Genomic DNA, 24,568 nt, shown 5'->3' with positions numbered 1-24,568 from the left:
AAAGGCAGCCTGGTCTGGAATAGGGTCTCCTTCCTCGTGTATGTAGCACCTGCTTACAGTGCTCGCTGCTACAGAGCAGGGTGCTGCTGTGTGCCTGGAGGGGCCGCAGCCTCTGGTTCAGGCAGCCCTGTGTTCGAGGTCCCAGCCTGGGGCGGGTGCTGGCCCTGGTGCCGCTGCTGCCTTCCTTTCTGTTAGCTGGGGCCCAGCTGTGCTTTGATGCCTTGGGATAAGAGCACACAAAAGCTCACTGGAGATCCTCGCAGGCTTCACGTAGCCCCCAGCCCTCAACGATGCTGAGGCAGGGTCAGCTCTGTGCTGCCATGTGCCCAGGCCAGGATTTAACCTGCCCTTTGCTTGTAGAAAGTGACCCATGACATGGACATGTGCTACGGGATGATGGGGAGCCTCTTCCGCAGCGGCTCCCGGCAGACACTGTTTGCCAGCCAGGTGATGCGCTACGCCGACCTCTATGCAGCCTCCTTCATCAACCTCCTTTACTACCCCTTCAGCTACCTCTTCAGAGCCGCCCACGTCCTGGTGAGTTGCAGATGCTGGGGAGCACACCCACGAGCTGGCAGCACTGGGAGGACGGCGTGGCATGTGCTGGGCCTTGCGCTCTGGTTGCCTCGCCATCTCCTCTCTTACACCTTTAGATGCCACACGAGTCCACGGTAGAGCACACACACGTTGACATCAACGAGAAGGAGTCACCCATGGCCACGCGCAATCGCACCTCGGTGGATTTTAAAGATTCCGACTACAAGCGGCACCAACTGACCCGCTCCATCAGCGAGATCAAACCGCCCAACCTCTTCCCTCAGGCACCTCAGGAAATCACACACTGCCACGATGAAGATGAAGATGAGGAAGAGGAAGAGGAGGAGGAAGAGGAGGAGGAGGAAGAAGAATAAGAAGGAAAAAGTAAAGCATTTCTGAAGATAAACCATGACTCTAGCAGTGATCAGGAGCAGATTCCTATGTTGGGGCCCTTGGGGTGATGGGTTGGGGGTGTGTGATTCCTGCAAAGGCACATTTTGAGAGCGGCCGGAAACTTTCAACAAATTAACACTAATCAGGAGGAAACCTTTGTTTTCAGTTCTGCAGACGGTTCAACGAGCTGATGGATCTGCCTGGGTGGTGCGGTCAGATGGCAGCGCCCGCCCGTGCTGTAATGCTGCTCCCGTTCCATTCGGGGATGCTGCATGACTTTTCCTTTCCCATGATGTGTTTCCATTCGAACGATGTCCTGTAAACGGTTTTTGCCATTTGTTACATTCACGTGGAGGAGGAAGGGATTTGCTGAGCCCTGCAGGAGATGCAACAATCCAACTCCTGCTGTTTGGGTTGCCACCCTTTGCTCTCCTGCACTCAAAGCACCCCCGCCACGTTAGCCAGGGCGCTGCTGTGGCTTCCAGCTCCACGTCCACCCCTGCTTGCAGGAGTCTCCCTGTGAATGGTTCAGTTCCTCCGTCCACCACAGATAGCAGCAGGATTTCGGCCCTTAGGTGCATTTTGCAGCTGTACACATTTTGGTTTGTAGGCGGTGTTGTCCCCTCCCTCTGCTTCACACTCTCTTCCATCAGCAGCATTCAGTGCCTGACTGCCAGCACGTTTCCCAAACAGCGGAGCCGCACGCTGTGATTCTCAACTCAGCTCCTGTACTTCCAACAGTAAATATTAACCCCACAGCTTCAAGCTACCGCTTTAGCATTACATTAGTCAGCTTGTCTTCCTCACTGCCTGTTCCTGACCCTTCTGTCTGCTCAGTGTCCCAAAGACAAAACCAGCCACGGTGAAGGGCCCGGTCTTCCAGGGTGCTGCGGGGCCACGCAGCTCTGCCTGCAATAGGAAACAGCATAAGCCACAGTGCTGCAGGAGGCCCTCATCCGCCCACAGCTCCATTGCCTTTGGCCCGGTGTGGAGCACAGCGAGGGCCACGTCCTGGCTGAGGGGTGACTCACGGCTGCCATGTGGGAACTGGTTGTGTGGCTGATGGTGCAGCTCTGCCATCGCTGGTCTTTCTTTGTGTTGTGGGTGCAGCTTCCCTGAGTGCAGCCTGTGCCGTTCACATGTGAAGGGATTACAGTGGGAGCCTCTTGTAATGAATTTGACTGCTGTTTCAGTACCATAAGCGCATTTAATCTTCTTTTTTTTCTTTTTTTCCCCCCATTTTAAAGTACCTTAGGAGAAAATAAAAATAATGCACACCACCACCCTCTGAGCAGGAAACGCTGCTACTGAAGTGGCAGTTCTTCAAGTCAATAAACAGTGATGTTTCTAAGAAGTGCCTGGTGCAGTGTGGCACGGTGCTGGGCTGGGGGGTGGCTGGCACTGGGCAGCAGTTGGTGTGGGGGGACAGCGGGTGGGAAACAGCCCCAGCTGGAGGGGAGTGCCAGAGCCAGCCCTGCATCCTCGCACTGGAGGCCGTGCTGGGATTTGCTATGTATGACCATTTCTCCAAGCAGCCACTTGGATTCTTCAGGCTTTAGCTCAGCAGCTGGACGAGGCGCGAGGCTGTGAGCAGGGCTGTGTGGGGGGCATTGCACATTCCTTCTGCCTCTGTAGTCCCACAAATAGCTCGCTTCCAGCCCAGGGCTATTTCTGCCTGTGACAGGGAGATGTTGAAAGGCTGGAGCAATGGAAGGTATCTGGCCCTCACCGGTGGGAAAGCAGAGGCAGAGCCTGCCAGGCCTTCTCCCTCATCCCACCTTATGGGGCTCTGAATCACAGAACCATTGGGTTAGAGAGGATCTTAAAGCCCAACCGGTCCCACCCTGCTGTCGTGAGCTGGGAGCCCCCCACCAACTCAGGCTGCTCAGGGCCTCATCCAAACCAGCCTTGGGCACCTCCAGCGATGGGGCACCCACAGCTCCCTGTGCAGCAGAGCCAGGGCCTCAACTCCCTCTGAGTAAAGAATTTCAGACAGCACACAACAGCCAACACAGCTGCCATCAGGACTGTCCAACAAGCAGCAGCTGTCAGTCCTGTGCCATGCCCAGGGGTCTCTCTACCAGCACCGACCTGTGGGTCTGCCAGTCCTCATGAGCTGCTCGCAGTGACCTGGCCCTCGGTGCTGGAATCCCACAGCTGCTGCTCCAAAGAACACATGTAGAGATGCTGGGCGCATCCTGGGTGCTGCCAGCACTGTCCCAGACAGTCACACTACAGGGCAGGAGAAAAGCCACAGTCTCACAGTCAATAAAAACCCTTTTTCTGCTGACTTCTAGGCACTGCTTGGCAGCGATGCAGCCAGGCCCTTCCTACACCAGGATGGGGCAGACAAACCCATTCCCATTCCCCGGCCTCTCCCTTACACTCTCAGTCTGGCCACACCAAGACCCTGCATGACACACACTGGGGATGGGGTAGGGCCAAGCAGATGGTGTTCCCGCTTCCCAACAAACAAATGTGATGTATGGCAAGTGTGTTGTAAATAAGGGACTTTTATTAGAGGAAGAAAAAGGCCATCAGCATTGAGGCACCGCTGCCTTTGCCCCTTCATCCCCCCCCACAAATGGATGGCCCCCAGACTCCAATGCAAAGAACACAACCTGGCCCTACAGGATCTGGCTTCTTTGTGGCTCCCAACTACTGCTGAGGAGGTAAAGACTGCCCGGTGCCAACAGCAATTCCTGGTCAGCAGAGAGCTGGGGCTGGGGTCACCACCATCATCCCCCCACCCACATGCCAAGAGCCGGCCCTTTGGAATAGGGGGGAGGAACGGAGGAGGGAAAAATGCATAAACCGCAATGTCCAACAGAAACAAAATCATCATTTATCTAGAAGAACAGAAATAAACAAAACGCTTTTAAACAAAATCACAACATATACAAATAAATCAGGTACAAAATAAATAGGAAAGGTTGGAAATCTACAACAAAATTAGAAATAATTATAAAATTCATTTGTATGACAATCAGTATATGAAACGTATACACTTCATTCACGATTTCGGTTGTGCTTACTCGGGTTTATGTACACGCATGGAAACACTGTAGTCAGAACACTACAACTCCGGAGACCCGACATAATGTACAATATGATACAACCAGCACAGACCACGTGTGATGGGCAATGGGACGTGAGAGACCAGGGGAGCGCTGGGCTCAGCCGGGCTGAGGCTTTGTGCCATGCTCCCAAATGCAGGAGAAAGGTTTGGTTTCAGAGCCCACTGGCTGCAGAGAAGCAGCTCGGTGTGGTTTCCCGGTGACACAGGAAGGTGCCCTCAAGTATTTGAGATTTTGGATTCAATCTGTTTGGCATCCAGGTGCAAAGCTGAGGGCACACAGAGCACCCATAGCAGGTAAAGCGGATCCAGGCCTGGCTGCAGAGCAGTCACCAGGAGCCCTGCCGTACTCCCACAATGGTCTTTGGACAAAACCCGAAGGCATTCCTTCAGTATTGGCACATCCAACAAAAGGCCTTTGGCTGCTCGTCTGACCCCCAGAGTTCTCTCACTCGAATTCAGAGGGACTGGGTTCAACAGCCAACCCCAGAGGATCAAAACTTCCTTTTATAAAGTTCTGTGGTCTCCAAACAGCAGAAAGGCGATGCCAGACCCCTCCTCCAAGCACTGAGTGCTGGGATGAGCCCTTCCTCCCCAACCAACCCTACTGCTCAGCCAACTCCTGTCCTGATTTGGGGGGGAGAACAGATGATCATAGAAACATCAAAGCCACTTCCTGAGCACTGGAGCTACCACAGCTTTTGCTGCATGCCCTGCTCTGCCCCCTCAGCCCAAGCCCACCTGGGGGAAAGACTAAAAGAGAAGTGCTCAGGAACTGAGCTCTGGAGGACTCCATTATTGGCCCTACTTGAAGGAAACCAGTACCCGAAGGAAAACCTCAGGAGAGATCACAACATTTTTCAACTGTAACCAGAAAAGCAGTAGCTCAAGTACCTTATCTGCAAGGTGCAAAACCTCTATAGTCTGACACAAGGATAACAAAAAGGACAATGTCACTTTGGTAGAGTTTGATGCTACTGACCCATGAAACCTTTCCTTCACCACCTGCACCCAGGCCTGCTCTGGGGAACATGCCCAGGGCCCACATCCACCTCCTAACACAACGGCAGCTACACAAATCCAACCTGAGAAGCTCAGCCGTCCCACTGTGGATCTGCAGCAGGCAGCCGTGTCCCCTCAGCTGGGCACAGCCTCTAGCACAAGGCCATGGAATTGGAAACAGAGGACCAGGAGGACAAGCTCCAGGATGAGAGCAGAACACCGAGCAGGTCTGTGTCCCCCTGTGCTGGTGCTGTGTTGGGGGTCACAGTGCAGGGCCCTGCAGCTGATGGACCGAGGACACTGGAGAGCAGTGCAGGGCTTGTCCTCTGCATCAGGTCAGGATGAAGGCTGCTCCCTCTTCAATGCTGTGCAATGACGTCTGGTTTCCACTCCCATTTGTTAAGATTGTTGGTTCAGCAACAATTAACCCTCAGTATCCATGAACCAGGCACTTCTTTGGCACTATCTCTCTCACTACAGATTGCTCCCCACCCGCCAGCCCCAGCTTCCTACTGGCAATCCAGACATTGGATAATGCAACAACTGGTACATAGGCACTGGTTTTAAAACCACAGACGTGTATTAGACAGCATATAAAACATGATACATCTTTCATGTGGGAACGATCTCTACAGCCAATTTCAGCACAAGGAAGATGTACATCCCAAGCAGTCCTGGAGAAGGTGGCCGTGCTCTCCTTAGGACGGGGTACTTACACAGGATGTTCGCTGGGGGGCAGCCCCTCACAGAGCCGCCTCTGGTTTCCTTTCCTCTGAGCTGAACTGGGCCAGAGTCCCACCAGTGCCAACCTCACCTCTGGAACTGGGCCTGCAGCTGGGGAGCAGCACAGGGCGATGTGTCCGTGGGTGTCACGGGCAGCTGAGCTTCCTGCAGGTGCCTGCTCCACCCACTCAAAAAGGCACTTAAAGAAAAGAAGAATAAAAAGTGATAATAACCCTACAGTGAGGAAGGGATAAGTGTAGAAGAGAGGGGGGACAGACTGTGGAGTGCAGCCCAAGGCCTGCAGGCCTCAGCCCCACGCAGGGGGGTCCAGAGCAGCGCCATGTGTGTGTGTCAGGGCACCAAAAGCACGAGGGGCAGCAGGGACACAGCTGGGGCACGGCTGGAGCAGGGGAGGGAAGCCGTGGGGAGGACAGGAGCTGCTGGTGGCACCGCCAGGGCATGGCCTGCCCCCGAGCTCTCACCCCTGGGAAACCTCATCCTGAGCCCTGGGGACAACAGACGAGCTGGAGTCCAAGCAAGGGGACGAACCAGAGCACTCCATCAGCTCCAGAGGCCAAGGTGTCTCACTGTGCCCACCCGAGCCCCTCTGTGCTCAGCCACATGCTTCGTATGATCTCCATGTCACCAGAGCCAGTCTCGTTTGGAGAATGATTCTCATTGGAAAGCAAGAACATTCCTTCACTCTTTACAAAGATTTGGCAATACACAGAATTTAAAAAATAAAATAAAATAAAATAAAATCATAGTTACAACAGATTCAGGTTCATTTCTTTAAAGGAAATTCAACCAACAGGAGTGTAAAAGTTATAATTCACAGTTGTGCATTTAAGATATTAGTGTTTAAAATGTCACTTCAAAGAACTCTTTGTGCAAAATTGTATTGACAGTAGAAACCATGGCCAGATGCCCTCCCGGCCCCCAGGCTGCCACCCGCCCCATGACAGACACAGTGAGCTCGGTGGCAGCAGAGCTGACACGGGAAGGTGCAGTATCCTTTCTGAAAGCCAAAGCCTTGCCGAGGTCTGAGGCCAAGCCCAACAACTCCCAAAGCCACCACCAGTGCCCCAAGCCACCGCACTGACCTGCTGCTCCACCACAAGTGGCACAGGTTGTGGCATCTGAGCCCACCTGAACAAAGAAGCCAGCAGTGAGCCTGGGTAACCTGACCCAGTGCTGGCACTGCTCAGAGCCACAGCTTTTCCACCCTGGTGGGGAGAGCCGAGCTCCAGAGCTATCTGAGATGAACGGGGCTCCTCTGCTTGTGCTGGCTGCTAGCACAGGGCTGGGAACCCTTTGCCTTTGTGGAGCAGTAAGACTGCAAATCCCCTGAGAACAGGGAGATAGGATTCCTTCCCCTCCGCTGTGCGGACCATGCCTTGCACTTCAAGCTAATTTATAGTAGCAGCTCCCAACCCCTCTGGGTCAGGCACATAATTTCCATACGGAACACATCTACAAACAACTAGTTTTCTGGAAATCATTTCACTTTCCATGATCAGATCTGCGTATATGATGAAAAAGTCATGCAAAAAATACAAAATAAAGGGCCTGGAAATTTGTGATCAGTGCAGCATGGGCTGAAGCAGGAGGTATTTCCTTTGGGATCATAAGGCTTTGGTAGGAAATTTTGGCTTTTTTGGGTTTTTTTGTTGTTGTTTTTGAATGGAAACAGACACTCCAACAAATCCATCACCTGCCATAAGCAGCAGAACTCACACCCAGTGGGCAGCCTCCCACTTTGAGCCTCCCCTCCTTTGGCAGGCTTTACAGAACAGATACTGCATCTCAGGTTCACCACCGTGTCGGTCACTTCCAACAAACCTTTACATTCAGTAACACTTATAGGAACAGCAGCACAGCAAGGGGCTCACCGTGCCAAGGCAAACACCGCCACATCTCAACGCTTTGCTCTGGGAGAAAGGTGCAACACTGACAGCTCTTGGTGCAGTGTGGGGCGCCTCAGAGTGGTGGCTTTTAGACAGGACCCAGAACGTGCTAATACAAAGCTGATAAAGGAGTTAAGCCTCGGGGCCTTGCTTTGTGGCCCCAAGCCTGCCCCAGGGCTGCACAACCTGTTTCCTGCAGGGAGTTGCTGCTGCAGTGTTTTGCCTTTCCAGCTGACATTCACCAAGGGCGCTGAGGGGGGCACCTCTAACTCAGGTAGGCACAGAGCTCTGGCAGTTGCATTTGGGGCTTCTCTGGGGGTCAGGGGAGACTATCTGGGTGCAAAGTAAGGAAAGGAGATGCTACATAATCAGGGGCTTGGAACAGAGAAATCACAATGCCTGGTTTATTGGTTTCTGCTTGCATTAATACTGAGGGCAACGTTCACATTTTGTTTGAGACAGCACTGGAACGGGAGAGGATAAGGAGGGGGGAATGTTTTTGTTTTGTTTTGTTTTCTTCCATTTGAAGACTTAAGCTCCATTCATAGGACTGGGGAACATGCAACGCACAACTGCCACAGGTGCCCCTTGCTGCACCCAGGCTGCGTTCAGGCTTTGGGGTGGAGGACCTGGCTCCTGCTGCCCCACAACGATGGCACCTGGGCAGGAGGCTCCCTGCTCTGCTACCACGGTCACCCCTAAAATGGCTGTTAAAAGGGGCCAGAGAGAAGGAAATGCACCGAAACCACCCACTGGAAGGAACGTGGCTGGGAACAGCCTGGGAATGAACCTCTCTGAATCCCTGAAGTGCAATACACTCATGTCTGGAAAGTTGTCATCAGTTCCTGGAGAGGACAGGATGGTCCCAACTCCTCAGCAGAGCTGTCCTTGTGCTGGCCGAGGTTTTCTGTCACCTGGAGGATGTACTTTGGGCATAACTGTAGCAGCATCTTTTGTGTTAACACTAGTGATCTGAGGGAGGGATAAGGACTGCTGTACGCTGTTACTAACAAACACTGCAATCTGCCCCTGGCCGAGGTAACGGTGTACAGACCACTACAACACGTGGGTGCTTAAAAGTTAGTTGGTTTTGGGCGCACGCATCACTTCACCAAGCCATTGTCAGGAGTGTCAACAGAAAACCACCCGGTGACTTTGGTATTGAACATTACACCCAGCTTTCATCTCACGAGACCACAGCTTTGCTAATTGAGTGAGTCCATCCCCCCAGAATCATCTTCAACGTACACCAAGTTTTCGGAGGTCACAAAGCTGTAGAGAATAACAACGCGTCTGCCTGTTTTACAGATAAACCTTCTGAAATTTGAGAGATCATTAAACATTAAAACAACTGCTCCTTCCCTGAAACTTTACTGCAAGAATGGAATAATACTCATCCCGTGATCCTCCAGGAGGCTGAAACCAGAGGTTCCTTGAAGCTCGCTCACTCATTCTTAGGACACAAATACATACAAGTACCAGTTACTAACTTCTTCGACGTGGCAACAAAAAGGAACAGAGAGAGGTGAAAAGAGGCCTAAGGACATCAGAGCCAACGCACAAAACCACGACGGAGCCTATTTGAGGTTGGGGAGGGACAGAAACAATTTAAAACTCTGCAAAATACTCTTCAAAAACATGATCTCTCTTGAAAAAATAACCGGAGCAGTTTTTAAACTTCTCCAGATGTGTCTGAGGAGGAAAAACCCAACGAGGATCAAAAATACAGATAAAAAATAAACACGATTCTACTTTGCGAGAAGTATTATCATTGTTCTCAAGGGTGGCTCACCATTCCCAAAGTACACTTGGGGCTTCAGTCTCTCTGTCTTGCTCTTTGCTCCTTTCTTCCTGTTTCTTCCTCTTCTTGCTCCCACAACGGACGCAAAAGTCTTTGGTCTCAGAACACTGGATGCAGCTCAGTGTCGCAAGCACGTACTAACGGTGTCACACTTGGGGAGGAGACAGGAAGGAGCGAGGGCTGGTCCTGCTGAGGAGATGGGATGGGTGGGTTGCGGGGAGTCAGCTCCTAGATGGCTCCTTCACTGTGCATACTGTGGTTGGGCTTGTTGTGAGTCACACAGTTCTGTTCGTTCAGCAGGTTTGCTGTCTCATCCGGCAAACCGTCATGCAGCTCCGTAAGAGTCAGTTCGATTTTAGTGTTTTCACTGTCCGAGGACTGAGGTGTTTTGTCCATCCGGGATGCCATCAGGGCATTTTGGTACTGCTGTCTTGAGATCTGCTCAGGGCACAGAAGGAAGGAACAGAAAGGGCCAGTCAAGCTCGTGTGTCTCTCACAGGACACCACAGGAAAACGAAGAACCCCCCCCTTTCCAGATGATCACACTTCAACTCCTGTTCACCTGGCATCGACTCCACTTCTACTAACATCCCTGAACCACTGATCAGTACATTTCCATTTGCCAAGTTCTGAACACAAGACAGTACCCTCTTCTTAAAATGTGGCTACCTGTAGATGTGAAACAATTGATTTAGCATTCCAGTATTTCTATCCTATTTCCTACTTTCAATACTGAATTAACTTTGACAGAAGTTGAGGTCACAAGGAGTCTAGAGGAATCTCTCCCCCCCAGGCTCCCCAGCTTTTTTCCTACCTTGACAAACTGAATGTCTGTGAGTGCTTTCACTGAGTAGTCTGGAACGTACACTTGCAGGAAGGATGCATTCAGCTGGTTGTTGCTGCTCCCTAACGTTGGTGTCACCGCATCGATGCGATCACCTCGGTTTAAAGAGTCTGAGTGATTCAAGCCGCAGGGTCGAGGTGGAGACTTGTTTTCAGCTGGGAAACAGGCAAGAGCAACAGGCTTCTTACATCAAGGAGAAAATACTTCAAGTCACCAGTTTCAAAGGGCCACAAGAAATTGCAGTGTGAAACAGATCACCAAATAGTTGGCCTACTCATAACTGACATGCAGCTAAATGAAATGGTCCAGAACAAGAGCACATTTTTGAATCCAGAGCTGGTGGTGGATGTCACTGAGCACGATTCAAACAAACCTGGTTCTGTCTGTGCTACAATGGACGTGCCCTGCCCACACCTGCTCACAGCGCTTCCACTGATGAGTGGTGGCCATCAGAGAAAGGCAGCTTCTCTCAGCTTCCTTATAGGAGCTCTTTGTAGTCCAACCACACTTGACAGATCTTTTTTCTTAACCATTTATAGTTGTAATTCCATATCAAACTTTTCATACACACTGCAGGCTTTCACTTGAAAATCCCCCAGCTATCCCTTAGGAGTATGACTGGTCACAGGCATTTCGCATCCTCAGCTTCCACCCATGTCCACCCAGAGGACATGCAGAAATACATCCTAAAGGAGTTCTCAAGCCCTTCTGCAGATGGGTTTCTCCTCACATGCACGTGGGGACTGGTGAGTTACTGCAGCTAAATGTTACCCCTTCAGCCCAAGCACTAATTGACACCACCTGCACCACTCCCCGTGTGGTCCCCATTCTCAGCTGAAAGGTTACTTTCTAATCACCTTAAGATACAAAGCCCTTTCAGCACATCAGCAACAGTATCACTTGTGTTTTGCAGTTTTAAAGATTCCTTTACCTACAAAATGGTCTTAAAAATAAACATCTCTCCCTGGCAAATAGATGCAGCTTGCTCTGTGTCTCTACATCCAACCTTATGGTAACTCCAAGGATGGGCACAGAGGGAAGCGCTCAGAGCCCCACATGGTTTCCCTCCACACCCACCCTCCATCTCCAAAGCCACAGCAAGCTGTGCCCAGGTGTCTCGTGGTGTGTTACTGATAGAAAGGAGGAAGGACAGGCAGCTCCATGACAAAGCACATACAGGAAAAGAAAAGGACAAAAAGACAGAACAAAGAAGTGAGACTACTGAAAATCTGAGGGTAAGGACATTGCTTTTGGAATCACGTACAAGATGAGAAGGGAGAAGTTATTAAAGAAGGGGGGGGTACAGGAAGAGTGGGTGGCAGAAGGCACAGCACACAGGTCTGTGGTTGCTGAGCAGTGCCCAGCCAACACCTGCATAGATCCTTCCTACCCAGGTTCTCCTCACCTTTAAGTACTGAAGATGCCAAGAGCACAAACCTCAAGGCAAACATCAGTGCAAGCACACTGTGGATCTCATAACATGGGGTTCAATGAGAGGAACTTTCTTAGAAGGACCCACCAAAAGGTGTTGGGTTCAATGGAACAAGAACCACACTGTCACAGTGAGCAGACTCACCACACCGGCTCCTTTCTAAAGAGATTCTTCCCATTTTCCATTATTAATCTGGTTTTTATTATTGTTATTTGGAGGGGAAAAAAAAACGAGGAAAATAAGCTTGGCATTTTTATTGGAAACAACTTGTATGTGCAAGGTGTTTGCTTACTTATAGAACAGAAACAGGAAAAATATATGGAAAAGGAAGGAAGACCTAGCAAAATTAAAGAACTAAGCTAAAGAAAAAAAAAAAGATATGCCACTGAGCTTAAGAGAAAGCCATCAGGTGCTTTAATTAAAGAAAGATTATATTTCTCCCTGCTTCTTTCAAGCTTAGCAGCAGGAAACCTTAAAAGAGCAGGAAAAAATCCCCTGCAGGGCAATGAGCAATAGTTTATTCCATAGTTCATTGTGAGTGTGCCTTAATTTAGGGACTGACGGCGAGAGACATTTTCAAAGCTGAAAAAAGAAGAGAAAATACAGGGAGCAGAGAGTGGAAATCTATGAAATGCCTGACACGTACTGATGGTTACGTGTTTCACTCCGATATCCCCATCACATCATTACATTCAATATCGTTAAATGTATCTATCAATTTACGTCCAGGAAACACCATTTCATCAGCCCAAACTCTTGTAGGATTCTGCTGCTCCTACACACTTTCCTGATGGGTTTCCATCTTTCTCAGCTACTCTGAATGCAATATCTGCAAAGTTCGGTTCTTTCCCAATTCCCAAGTTTTCAACCACATTTCAGAGCTCATTTTGACCCAACAATTTATTCTCTCCTCGGTCTCTGCTCTCCAAAGGGATTTCTGTGCCAATCAATTTGGTCATTCATCAAGGAAAGGTCTTAAGCAAAATGGGAACCAAAAACCCCGCAGGAGCTCCCACAGCCTTCCTGCACATTCCATTGCAAATCCACCCACTCAGTACATTATCACAGCATTAATCTCAGTGAAAGAAAATTTAAAGTTTTTGAGCACTTGAAATGGTTTCAAACCATAGAATTTACCCATAAGAGAATGTAGGAATTCTTTCATGTAAGTTCTCCTCTTAATGCAGTGCAGCAGCACACATCCCCCTTTGCCAAATGCATTTTCTTCAGGAAATTTTTCAGTTCTTAAACCTCATCTTGGGGGAGAAAATCTTCTTTTAAAACCTCCCATCCTAATCTCCCACCAGTTCACATACAAGAAATCTGAACACATTAACAAATATATTTTTTTAAACATGGTTTTAGTTCTTCCCATTCGGACGACTCCATCACGTCGCTACCAGTTGTCACAAACACAAGTTCAGGATACCTACCTGTGAGGCATAATTCTGTGCTGGACTTCTCCCTAACGAGCAAAGGGGTCAGATAAATACAGACTGCAGCTGACTTGTTATGGTATCAGGGCAGTCACAAGAATGGTGAAAATAGAAGCATGCGGATTTACCTGGAGAACCTGCTGCTAACAACTCTGTTCTGCTGACAACAAAGGTACGAGACAGGGACAAGGGAACTAGAAGAGGGAGAGAAAAAGGATGAGATCACGACCAGAAGGGTGGCAGCTATCCACACTCGACAGGGGAGGGAGCCAGTTCACATACTGAAGAACTAAAACCAGAAGTGCAAATCAACTGTGGAAAAGTAAAGGGTTAAAAACCAAACTGAAACAAATCAAAGAAGACAACTGAACAATTTTAGGAATGAACCAAACAATGAGACTGTGGAATTACAGTGAAATGGTTTTCACTTGCTAATTTGAATGGTCATCCAGCATAGAATCCATCAGAGTATGCTCACTATTCAAATGGTTCAAAAGGAACAGTGGTGCCCACCCTGGTAGGCAGAGTCAGAAGAAGCCAGAAAGCTTTCATGGGTGCAGTTCCTTATGAGAATAAAATAAAAATAAATCCAAAAGACATTTTGCAGTTCAAGTTTTCAGTAAAATGTCAATCAAGGCTGTGATTCTCCAAGCTCATCCCTACCAGAATGGGTATGGTACTGACAATTACACCTCCAGTTATTCATTAAGGAAAGTTACACTGTTCTGTTGTTAAAATTCCTGTTATTGGCTTCATATTCCAGATGGAGAGAGCAGCTATGTGACATCCCACCAGGAGACAGGGAAGAACAGGAGCTTTCCATTGTTTGTAAGGCCTTTCACACATACTCAAAGCAATAAGAATTACTTTTATTTTTACGAGCTCAACCTAACAGAAATCTCACGGTGTTGCAACTCCTCTAAGACCTGGGGAAAAAGCCAGCAAAAAAGGAGGGTTTGCTACTGGCACAAGCAGCTGAAGGTAAACAAATCCAAGGGTGGTCAAGTGTAATGTAAAATCATGTATGTGCTTGAGTTTGACACAACAAATCCGAGAGGGATTCCAGGGCAGAGGCGGGAAAGGGGAGATCGTTTGATCTCACAGGAATTGGGGTAACTGGTGTGATTGTGGAATTAGCAACATGGGAAAAACAGAAACATGAGAACATTCAAACTGAGCAATGCTGGCCAAACAGAGACGCCATTAATCACTTCCAGGCGTAGGTGTGATAGGACAGAAGTGCTCATGCCTAATCCAGCTCTGTGTCTGGCCCACAGTGCAAAAGCTAAGCTTCAATGCTGAACGAACAGCAAGGGTATGACACAGCTGTACACATTACATGCAATTCATTATGAACACTGCTGTCACTGCACAGATAAAATCCTCTCAATGTCTGCACATTTCAAATTTGTCAAGCCTCAAAAGGTATAAGCAAGATTGATTAAAGTGCATATACTTAAGAACGACTCCTTCCTGAGCTCCTAACAAGAAAGGAGTCAGTGCAAGACTCATACAGTGGCAACACAGAGCTCAAACATCCACAGGAGCTGCTGATGGTTGTACAGTTTAATGTGGCAATACGCATAACTTACAAAATAAATTTCATTCCAAAGCCATCCACTAGTGTACATCTACATACATAAGCATTCGTGTAGAGTTCCCATTAACTTATTACTAAAACAAACTGCCTCCCAAGTGAACAACAACCTGTGGTGCCTCTATGCAAGTGGTGATATTGGCATGAGAAACCCTCCTTGAAGAGATCAACTGAGCACGTGGCTACTGCCAGCACTAACACCCAGCTCTTCTACCAGGGCTGAGATGCCAACCCAACTCTCAGATCTTCATCATCTACAAGGAGATGCTGCTGGCACTGAAACGCACATGCAGACACCCCAGTGAGTGCGGTGGACAGCAGGGCATCACCCATTGGAGCAAGGGAGCAAACTCCTGGTTGACTGTAAGGCAAACCCCTGACCCGTGTCTGTGAGATGCTGGGCTGTGCAGCTAATATTTATGTGCTGGAGACTTGCTCACATCTCAGCCTATTCCTTTGCTGATCTCTCAGCTATATCTCTGCATAAGCTGACAGGCACAACCTTTATATTCCTTGTTCCACTGCCCTCATTTCCCTCAGAATGGCTTTAGAAACAATGAATAGTAAAGCAAACCATATCCAAACTAGCAGGTTGTTTGTACATTAGACCACTAGATGTCCCTGTGCTACTAATTATCTATTCTCAATAATTCAACGTTGCGCCACAATGAAAAGAACCACAAAGCTCTCCTCCAGTGCCCAGTACCTCCTTTGCTAAGGCCAATGTGTGCATCCTGCAGGAGCCACCAGCCACTGCTGGCTGCTTGTTTGGATGTCAGAACCAGCACTGCCACTGGGCTGTTGTGTCAGGCAAGGGGTTCCTCTTGCAGTATAGTGTTGCTTCCATCAGCCCACAGGATGGCATGGGGGGATGCCCTGCATGCTCCCCTCACAAACACACACCAGCAGACAGACTTGTGCACAAGTGTATTTCAGAAGCAGAAGGTAAGAGGACATACCTGGTGATGCTGTGAGGGCCATCACCCCATAGTAGGAAAAAGCACCAGCTTCAAACTTCATCCCCTCCTTCCCAGCCTCCACTTCCACCTTCCCCTGTTAAGGAAAAGGACAGAGAGCTGCAATTAAAAGGGACCATAGGTCCTGAGGCACAAGACCAGACTTCAGCCCTAGTAGCCAGTCCTTCCTGACTGTGCTAAGTAGTGTCATGGTCCCTGCAGTTTGTAATGATGCCTGAAAAGGGACAGACCCTGGGGGAAAGAACATACTTGTCCTGGGCAATTCTGGCCCTTGGGTCCCTGTGCCTGTAAGTCCCTGCAGGGAGAGTAGGGTCACAGAGATGGTACTACTGACATGATCCAAGGGCGGACAGACTGCCTGTCCTCAGCCAATATCACAAGAGGTTTGTATGCACCCAGTCATCTGGGGTCTTGAGAAGCCATTTGAGGGCATGGCTCACATTCACATCAAGTCCTTTCTAACATGAATATGGGAAATGGAGATGGAAGACAACATCTCAGATGGAATTTGTTTTCCCCGATGAGATTCCCACAGAATCAAGGCCCTTATTCCTGATGCAGCAATCCTGGGGCTATTTTGATTTTGTTGGTTTCTGGCACTTTTACATATTCCAGCACCCTGAAATTAAGACTCTGCAAAAAGAGAAGGATCTTGTTTAGAAAAACCCTCAGAGCTTCCCAGGCTCCACACCACCCTACCACACAATGTACCCATTTCTGATGTGGTCTGTACCAAACATTTAACAACAGATACTGATATCATACAAACAACTCTAGAAGAGAAACTACAATATCAAATGTAGCAGTAAATATCCCAGTTATTTTGATATATAAATAGTAAGAAATAACTCGCTTCTTAGTGGGATCTGGTTTTCCCCTCCATCCTTACTGGTACTGTACTGAGAATTACAGGACCTAACTGCAGAAAGAAGCCATCTCAGGCAGCTTTCAAGCTGAGCTACATGAAGGCTGAGATTTTAGGCAGACAACATAATTACTTGCAATGCAATGGAAAGGGCAGACAGACTGCCCACGCTACATGTACCAAGTGAACTGACCATCAGATGGACACAATCAGGTTAAAACAAGTCCAAAAGGTAGCTTTTACTTCTACGTGCTTACTGTTCGAAAAGCAATTAATATTAATTAAACATGTGTTTAATTTCACAGCACTGTATCAGGGCAGAAAAACATGGGAAAGAAATCAGGCTGTGTGACCCCATGTCAAGTCAGTTTTTCTAACCATTCCAGACCAGAAAAAAATGGCATCTACCTCGTGGAAAGAGGATGCTTAACTCACAAACCCACTTTCCTGCTATCAAAACCAATCACTTCATGTAGTCCCTTTTAAAATCAATTTCACTCCACAATACCAATATTTAGATACCTGTTGGTCACCCAGGCAAAGACTGGTTATAAACAGGGCTCTCACTCTGTTCATAATTGGTAGTTCCCTACCAACCAAGGCCAGGTCTTTAAAACAAATATGCAAACAGGCTTTGATCTTCACATACAGTCAGCCTGGTGTTAGCACCCAAAGAACAACAAGGTTGTAACTAGCACTAAGAGCAGAGCTTCAGTTCCAGCGCTGCTGTCAGCACACACAGCACTTCCCAGTGGTGGCCACAAGAAGGCTGCACATGCTTGGCATTGCCACAGCAGCTGAAGAGCCAGTGAGGATTCTCCATGTATGCTATGAGATGTGCTCTGCTGCTGAAGTGTACACACCTCTGGTTTCTGGGTTTGTACTGCTTAATGCTCCAATGGGAATTCTGAAAGAACACAATGACAAAAGCAAACCAATACAGAAGAGCTTCCCAGGAGCTAAGAGAAAAACTGCTGCAAAGAGGTGACTTTCCATCTGCAACAGTAACTCCAGAGATTAAACTAGCAAACTTAATGCAAAAAACACACATTTGCTTCTGTTCTGGTATCATTTACTGTGAAGGTACTCTCAATCTCTCCAGGTGAGAGAAGATGCTCCAGAGCAGATGATTTAAATAACAGAAGCAGAGTATTGATCCACCGATCCTTGCAGAACCAAGACTTAATGTTTTTGTAATATGTCCCTACTGCATGACTCCCTTTTCCAAAAGCATTACAGACTTAGCACAGTGTTTTTACTAAATACTTATTGATTGAAGAATAGCTCAGAAAGAACCATTTGTTCTTTTGTATCGTACACGTCCTCCAGCTACAGTTTTGCAGCATTACCTCATGCAGGAGCACTGTCTGGCTTCTGGAATATTTCAGGTTGCAACAAATCGGAACACAAGAACCAGCAGTTAAAAAAACACTTTAAGAAAAAGCAACAAATTCTTTTTTAAGAGAACTATCTTGAATCAACATCATCATATTCCAGTGCTTTCTTTGTTGTTGATCACTGATGATGTTTAACACCCTCACCATTTTGCTGTTGTTAGAAGCAATGGAAAGGAAGGTTTCAAGTCCTCTGCCACAGTTTCAGTTGCAGTGCTCTTGCCTGTATAACCAAAACTCATTTCAGTTACCCTCAAAGACAACATAAGCACCTTTCCAGCAACATGTCTCTTATTTAAAAGACTGTTACTGCTTGAACAGTGCTAGATGGGAGTTAAGTTTCTGTATCAAGGGACCCTGGGAGATGATCAGCACTGGAAGTGACCCTATAGTGAACAAACGGAAATCAGTCCTTCCCCACCTCCCTCAGGGCTGCAACCTAAACCCACCCAAAGGCAATGATCTCAGTGCAGAGCGAGAGCTCAGGTGCCCAAGGTAGCACAGAGCTACGGCAGGAGGCTGTACCTACAGCAGATGGTGCAGTGGCCCCACAGAAACCTGCATTTATCACAGCACCAAAGGCTCTGGACTTCAAAACTGCACAGAAGAAATGCCTTCTTCCCAAACTGTCAAACTCCCCATGGCACCTTTTGCAAATGGAAAAATCCACTGGGGAAAGCATCCTGGCCAAGCTCCTACTGACACAAGGCTTTTCATACCCTGTTCTACAAGCAGTGCCAACTGCACACCAGGGTTCTTCCGCATTGTAACACCTAAAGCACAAATAACTTTCAGCAGATATCACAGCAGGTTTAACTGGGGCTAAAAGCAACTGAATGAGCTCTTTGAAGTGTGGCAAGATCATGAAGGAGACAAGCATTTTCCATGAGCAAAGCTCCAGTCCCACACTTGAAAGACAACAAACTTCAACAAGTGGAAGAGATATCAAGAGTGATATGTCAGGAGATGCACAATATTGCACATATCAAGTACATAACCACGTGTCTGACCTGTAAAATGAGAACAAAGTAGTCGACAGGCTTGTTTCGCTGGTAGAGGTAGTGTTCTGGGGCTTTCTTGTTCTTCTCGTCGAATTTCAGCTCCTGGATGACGTTGGGATGTTTTAGCAGCCTGAGAAGGATCTTCTCTGACATCTGGGATGGACCAAAGGCTTCTACTTCTATAACACAAGATACAAGTAGGCATTACACTTCATACGCCTGGCAAGAAGTTAGCAGTACTCATTAATAAGCATTTGCCCATAAACGACACACAGATGCAGGGAGATCCATTATGGAATTGCACGCTTCCTGTCTCTTAAGACTGTTAAATTTGTAAGGGGAAAAGAACAAGAACACCCCAATGAAGTATTTATAAAACAAACGACAACCACCAAAAGCATGTCTTCATCTGAAAGAAAAAAGACACAGGAAGGCAGTCTTGCCCATGTGAGAGTGCAGTCACAGTTGAACAGGTTCACTGGAGAGTTGTAAATGGAAGAGCTCTACAGTTGGGGTACACAGAACCTTTGGATGTAATTTTTCCTTCCTCCGAATGTATTGAAGTTACTGTATTTATTGCATTAAAAAAAATAAAAGTTAGAAAAAAAAATCACTGTCTGGGGCCTTGAAAGTTACTCTAGATAGATACTCTGCATAATCTGAAGACATGATTTGAGCTGCCGTGGTTCACACGGGAAGTTACTCAAAGTGATGCACAGTGCAAGTCAGTTCAAACCATGTGGGATTAATACCTGACACAACAGAAAAGGTTCCCTACCCACCAGCTTTTCAATCATCAGTATTGCCAACAACAGCTGCAAGAAATGAAAACGCTCATCCTTGTGTGAGAGTTAGACCAGGGACATCGAGATTCACACATGCAAACTGATAAGCATTCCTAATGCCTCATTTCAGAACAGGACCATTAATGACCCAGCACCTCTCACCTGCTAGAGACACTATTCTCAGACTAGAGCAGATAACCCAAAATTGTAGCTTTCATCTCATTCCGCAGTGCCACTTCGAAGCACTGGCAGTTCGAAGCTACACAGTTAGTTCTCTTATCCACAAAACAAGCAGAGACACAGCACTACAAGACTATGTCTGTTGAGCAGGTGCTTAGGGAACTCCTCTGAGTCTTATACAACTACGTGAACAATGCTCTGCTTGCTGATAAATCCACATCTTCCTGTAGCAATGTTTCCTCTCACCAAGGAGATGCTCACGTGCACGTGAGCCACAGAAATCCGAGCCTTTTAAGGACTGACGGCCCCCCAGCTGAGATGCAATAACTGATCACACACACATTTAAGCTGCAGAGGCAGAACAAAGCATGAAGGTGGACTGAGAGCATCTAGGCACACAGTTACTGTATCTTAGAGGAGGGGAAGCATTAATTTCCAGCTTGAGCTAGCCAACCGGAGACAGAACTTTATCACTTTCAGTCCACGAATATAGAAGTGAAAGATGCATGTCTGAATGACCTGCATATTGAGAAGTCGTTATATGCCAAAGAGAGACAACATGAGCAATAGGAAGGTCTGCTTTCCACAGGCTCTCATGTTAACAGGTCCCATCCCTGAGGTGAAGGGACCAACTTTACGATGAAAGGCAATGTCAGCATTCAAGCCCCGGGCCTCTCTGCCAGACTGCCCACACAAGGGCTAAAGCATCAAGGTGATGTGAGACGGGGACAACTGTCCTCTGAAGCCATCAACGGAGGTCACGCAAGCCAGCAAGAAATCCACTTTTAAATGTACAGTTGAACCTCTTGCACAGCCTGCATTAAGTGTGTTGAGAGTTTTTCACTTCAAGTCACAAGTCTCATGGAACAGGCTTATGCCGTCCTGCAAAAAATCCAGCATCTCTTTCTGGATGAAGTGCCAGAGTGCAATTACAGTCAGCTGGCCAGCGGTATCGAGTCCTCTGCAGTTTGTTCCCTGAGCTCTTCCTAATGGGGTGAGCTTGCTAGTCGTTAATCTGACGGACTCTACACATGCAGTGCGGCACTTGGCATTCATCCTTACCTTTCAGACCAATTTAAAGTTACTGGTCCACCCCTGGTAAATGTCTCAGAGGGTTCATGCCGACACTGAACACAGGAGAGGAGAGAATTTAAAAAGAAAAACACAACAGTGGCATTATTTGTCACCCCACAGTCCAGCCTCCCTTCCCAACTGCACTGTCCCACCCGCCTCACCGGCCTTTGCTGACCAACTGCCTCCGAGGCTCTGGCACGTTTGTGAAACAAGATAATCCACACTTGCCTGTTGCCAGGAAGCGGTGCATTGCCAGGAGGAGCTGCGGTGATATTTTAACCTTCATCTCGCTGTCTGTCTGCTTGAAGGCAGAGAAGTCCTGCTTCCTGTCTCGATGAGCTACTTTCTTTTTCGTCTTGTTATCAGCTGGGGAACGGAGGGTGGGAGAAGAAAGGAAGGAAGCGATTTCTGTTAGAATGGGGTCCAACATGAACTGTGCTGGATGGAGCCAGCAGGGACAGCCATCCAGAGCAACTGAGCAGACAGACCCATCTGAGGTACACATGCAGAGCCCTGCTTGCTTATACACCTTAAAAACTAGAAATAATCGTGACCTGAGCCACAGGCTCAGACCCCAGAACCCACAGACTTTGTTATCTCAATAGAAGAGAAGTGACTGCTTGCAAGCATCTAACTGCAGAGCAGTTCTGCATATTGTTCATACAGTGTGTTCACTTCTAGGCAGGCAGGAGGAGTCCAGCTCAGTGTTAATAACAACAGAAAAGTGTTCAGAAAGAATATGTGCCAACTATCTTCTTTTATTCACATGCAGTAGCTTCCTGTAAGGATGCTGCTCCTACAGCCTACACTGCTATGGTACAGAATGTTAGCAAGGCCACAAACCTAGGGGCCAACAGTGTAAGAGCACCACTGTCTAGGGGGTTGTAACAGCCTGGGTATGCCGAAAGATCACATTCCAGCTGCAAAAAGCTCCATTTTCCTGCCATAGCACACTGGTTTACACACTACCAATATCTGCAGGTCTAGCCAGGCAAATCACCATTGTGCAAAGTATGTTGCTACCATTTCACTGGATGTCGATGAAAAGACTTCCTAGGGCAAACAATTTTTTGCCCTGTAGCTCTGTGGTTCACACAGCAGAAGTGGCACAGAGTTTACAAGCACATATATTAAACATACCTGTTCTGACAACTCTTTGGAAATAGGAATATTAAGGTAAGATGTGGTCTTCCCCTCGGGTTCTGAGCAACCTGATTGAGCTGTAGATGTCCCTGTTCACTGCAGGACAGTTGGACAAGATGATCTTTAAGCATCCCTTCCAACTCAAATGACTATAATTCTACGAAGTGCTGATCATTTGTAGAAGAGTCCTTGATTTCATATGGGGCCAACCCTCTCTCATCTGTATGAATGCAAAACAGCAGCATTCTAGTCACACTAAGGGGATGATTAAACTCATCTCCTGCTAGAGCTAAATAAGTCATGACACCAGTCAAACATGGGTCACAATGGTGAACTCTGTGCCTCTCAGGAGATGCTGCGCTCTGCACTGAGACCTGCTGGCCTTTGAGAAGGCTGAAAAATGCTCCCTTACCATGGCTGGTGCCACAGGAGTGCAGCACACATTCCTGTGGTGCATCAAATGCTCCAGACTTCTAACACAGCTATTCACTGTGACACTGGCTGAGACGTTTTCAGAGCCCACCTGTATCACAACAGAAACCTCTTCTCTCCACCCCATCATCATTCCCAGTACAGCTGTACACTCAGAAGTACTCAATACAAGCAGTTGGAGATCAAAGATATTTCACACTTTCTCTTGCTCCCGCCATTTCTGCAGACTTAAAGGTAGAGCAGATGGAGCAGCATGAAGAAGTACCATGCATCCACCGGGAGCACAACCTGTGAGAAATTCAGCTGTGGAGCTTCAGCAGTGACAGCAGCTTTCAACAAGATCCACAAGGTTGTGATTGCTTCTACCATAACACAGTCAAAACACACTTTCATGTAAGCAGCAGAAAGGCACAGCTCCAGAACACAAAGCCATTGCATCAAATTTCTAGTTTCCATCAAAACACAACAGAACATATTGAAAGCTTCAGAACAAAGGCATAAAAAAGTGCCAAAATTCATCATAAGGTCTACTTATAAGTAAACACATAGGACAGAGCAAATCAGTTCAAAGGCCTCAAGTTCTGAGAAGCTGGCTTGGTCTAATAATGAACAGCAGCAGAGAGCATGAATATAACAAGGAGTTATTGGCACTGACACAGCAAAAATCAAGCCATCTTAATATATTATGGGCAACAAGCTTCATTACTAGCATGTTTCCAACACTACACCAATGAGAATTTGTTACAGCCTACCAACACACTAAAATTGTTTGCCTCAGTCTTCACTGGCAGTTTAGTTTCCCATGTCTCTCACACCCCCAAACCTCCAGGTGGGGTTCAGGAGATTGAAATCCCTCCCAGTGTACAAGCAGAACAAATCCCAGACCACCTCTTGAGGGTGAATGTGTACAAGCCTATAGGGCTGGACAACATGCATCTCGGGGCCTGAAGAAACTGGTTGATGTGGCTGCCAAACCACACTCCCTCATATCTGAAAAGTTGTAGCTGTCAGGTAAAGTCCCTTGTGAATGGAAAATGGGTAACATCACACTGACTTTTAGGAAAGGGAGAAAAAAACACCTTGAGAGGAGTCCAGCAGAGAAGGACTTGGGGGTCCTGGTAGATGAAAAGCTGGAGGAGAGGCAGCAGTGTGCACTTACAGCCCAGAAGGCCAACAGTAACCTGGGCTGCACCAACAGAGGGGTCTCCTGCAACATAAGCCATTCAGTGATTCTATGATAATGAAACCAGAAGGTGATCTCAATTGTATGTGGTAGGAGCTACCCCTCAAATTCTCCTGTAGCTTCTCAGGCTTCCTGGAGGATAAGTTCTGAAATCAGGAATTTTCTATACAAAACCTTCCCATGAAGGATGGTTTCAAATGAATTCATATTTCATGTTCAGCTCTATCTTGTTAATCTAGGAAGTCTTTAGGAAGTCTTCATAGAGTAAAATTAACTATTGATTTCCTTGCCCTCTAACATGCTATTAATGGTCTAAACTCCTTTTTTTTTTTTTTTTTTCCTTGAAAAACAACACAACATGACCTATACATTTTCTCTTAACAAACAAGAAAAAAACAAACAAACCCCAGTATTTTGGATTATTACATAAAGTCTGAATTCACCTTGTAAAAGCATTATGTTGTAACTGATGAACCCAGCAATTCAGTTGTGAAAGTATGAAAAAGATCAGTACTAACTGGAGTTCAGTGACTTCCATAGTAATCAGAATGTTCAATACAACACAAAACACAGCCGTGATTTACAGGAATCTTTGGGCACATAAATACTGCTAAAATACTGAGCAGCCATGGAAAGTAGCTCAGGCAACAGAAATGTACTAGGAAAAGTACAAGTCTGTCTATCCCACAGTGCAAAGTGCTGATTTGCCTTTTGGGCTGGAGGGCAGATAGGAAAATGCTTGTATTGGCCTGAAAAAGATGCTGCAGAAACATCCGGATCCTTTTC

General features: G+C 47.4%; 2 protein-coding genes across 9 annotated transcripts in view; one reads left to right on the top strand and one right to left on the bottom strand.

Annotated features, from left to right (window-relative positions):
- NT5C2 (5'-nucleotidase, cytosolic II) overlaps nt 1-2,284 on the top strand; it is a 51,792-nt gene extending 49,508 nt beyond the window's left edge. For all 5 annotated transcript variants that reach the window (XM_015866923.1, XM_015866924.2, XM_015866925.2 and 2 more), the window contains 2 exons: nt 361-537; nt 654-2,284. In XM_015866923.1, coding sequence (XP_015722409.1) covers nt 361-537; nt 654-911 — 435 coding nt within the window. In that variant the 3' untranslated portion in view covers nt 912-2,284. The remainder of the gene's footprint in view (nt 1-360; nt 538-653) is intronic.
- A 1,141-nt stretch (nt 2,285-3,425) lies between these two features.
- CNNM2 (cyclin and CBS domain divalent metal cation transport mediator 2) overlaps nt 3,426-24,568 on the bottom strand; it is a 93,348-nt gene continuing 72,205 nt past the window's right edge. Inside the window, exons 3-8 of one of the 4 annotated variants that reach the window (XM_015866919.2) lie at nt 21,253-21,390; nt 18,995-19,164; nt 15,708-15,801; nt 13,280-13,345; nt 10,254-10,438; nt 3,426-9,877 (exon numbers count right to left, since the gene is read on the bottom strand). In XM_015866919.2, the coding sequence (XP_015722405.1) occupies nt 9,668-9,877; nt 10,254-10,438; nt 13,280-13,345; nt 15,708-15,801; nt 18,995-19,164; nt 21,253-21,390 (863 nt within the window). In that variant the 3' untranslated portion in view covers nt 3,426-9,667. The other 3 variants (XM_015866921.2, XM_015866920.2, XM_032445543.1) reach the window with 3 other exon arrangements.

Source organism: Coturnix japonica, chromosome 6 (assembly GCF_001577835.2).
Source record: "Coturnix japonica isolate 7356 chromosome 6, Coturnix japonica 2.1, whole genome shotgun sequence".
NCBI classification, from domain to species: domain Eukaryota; kingdom Metazoa; phylum Chordata; class Aves; order Galliformes; family Phasianidae; genus Coturnix; species Coturnix japonica.
The sequence above is the reverse complement of the archived record's forward strand: the minus strand, read 5'-3'. Positions and strand labels throughout refer to the sequence as shown.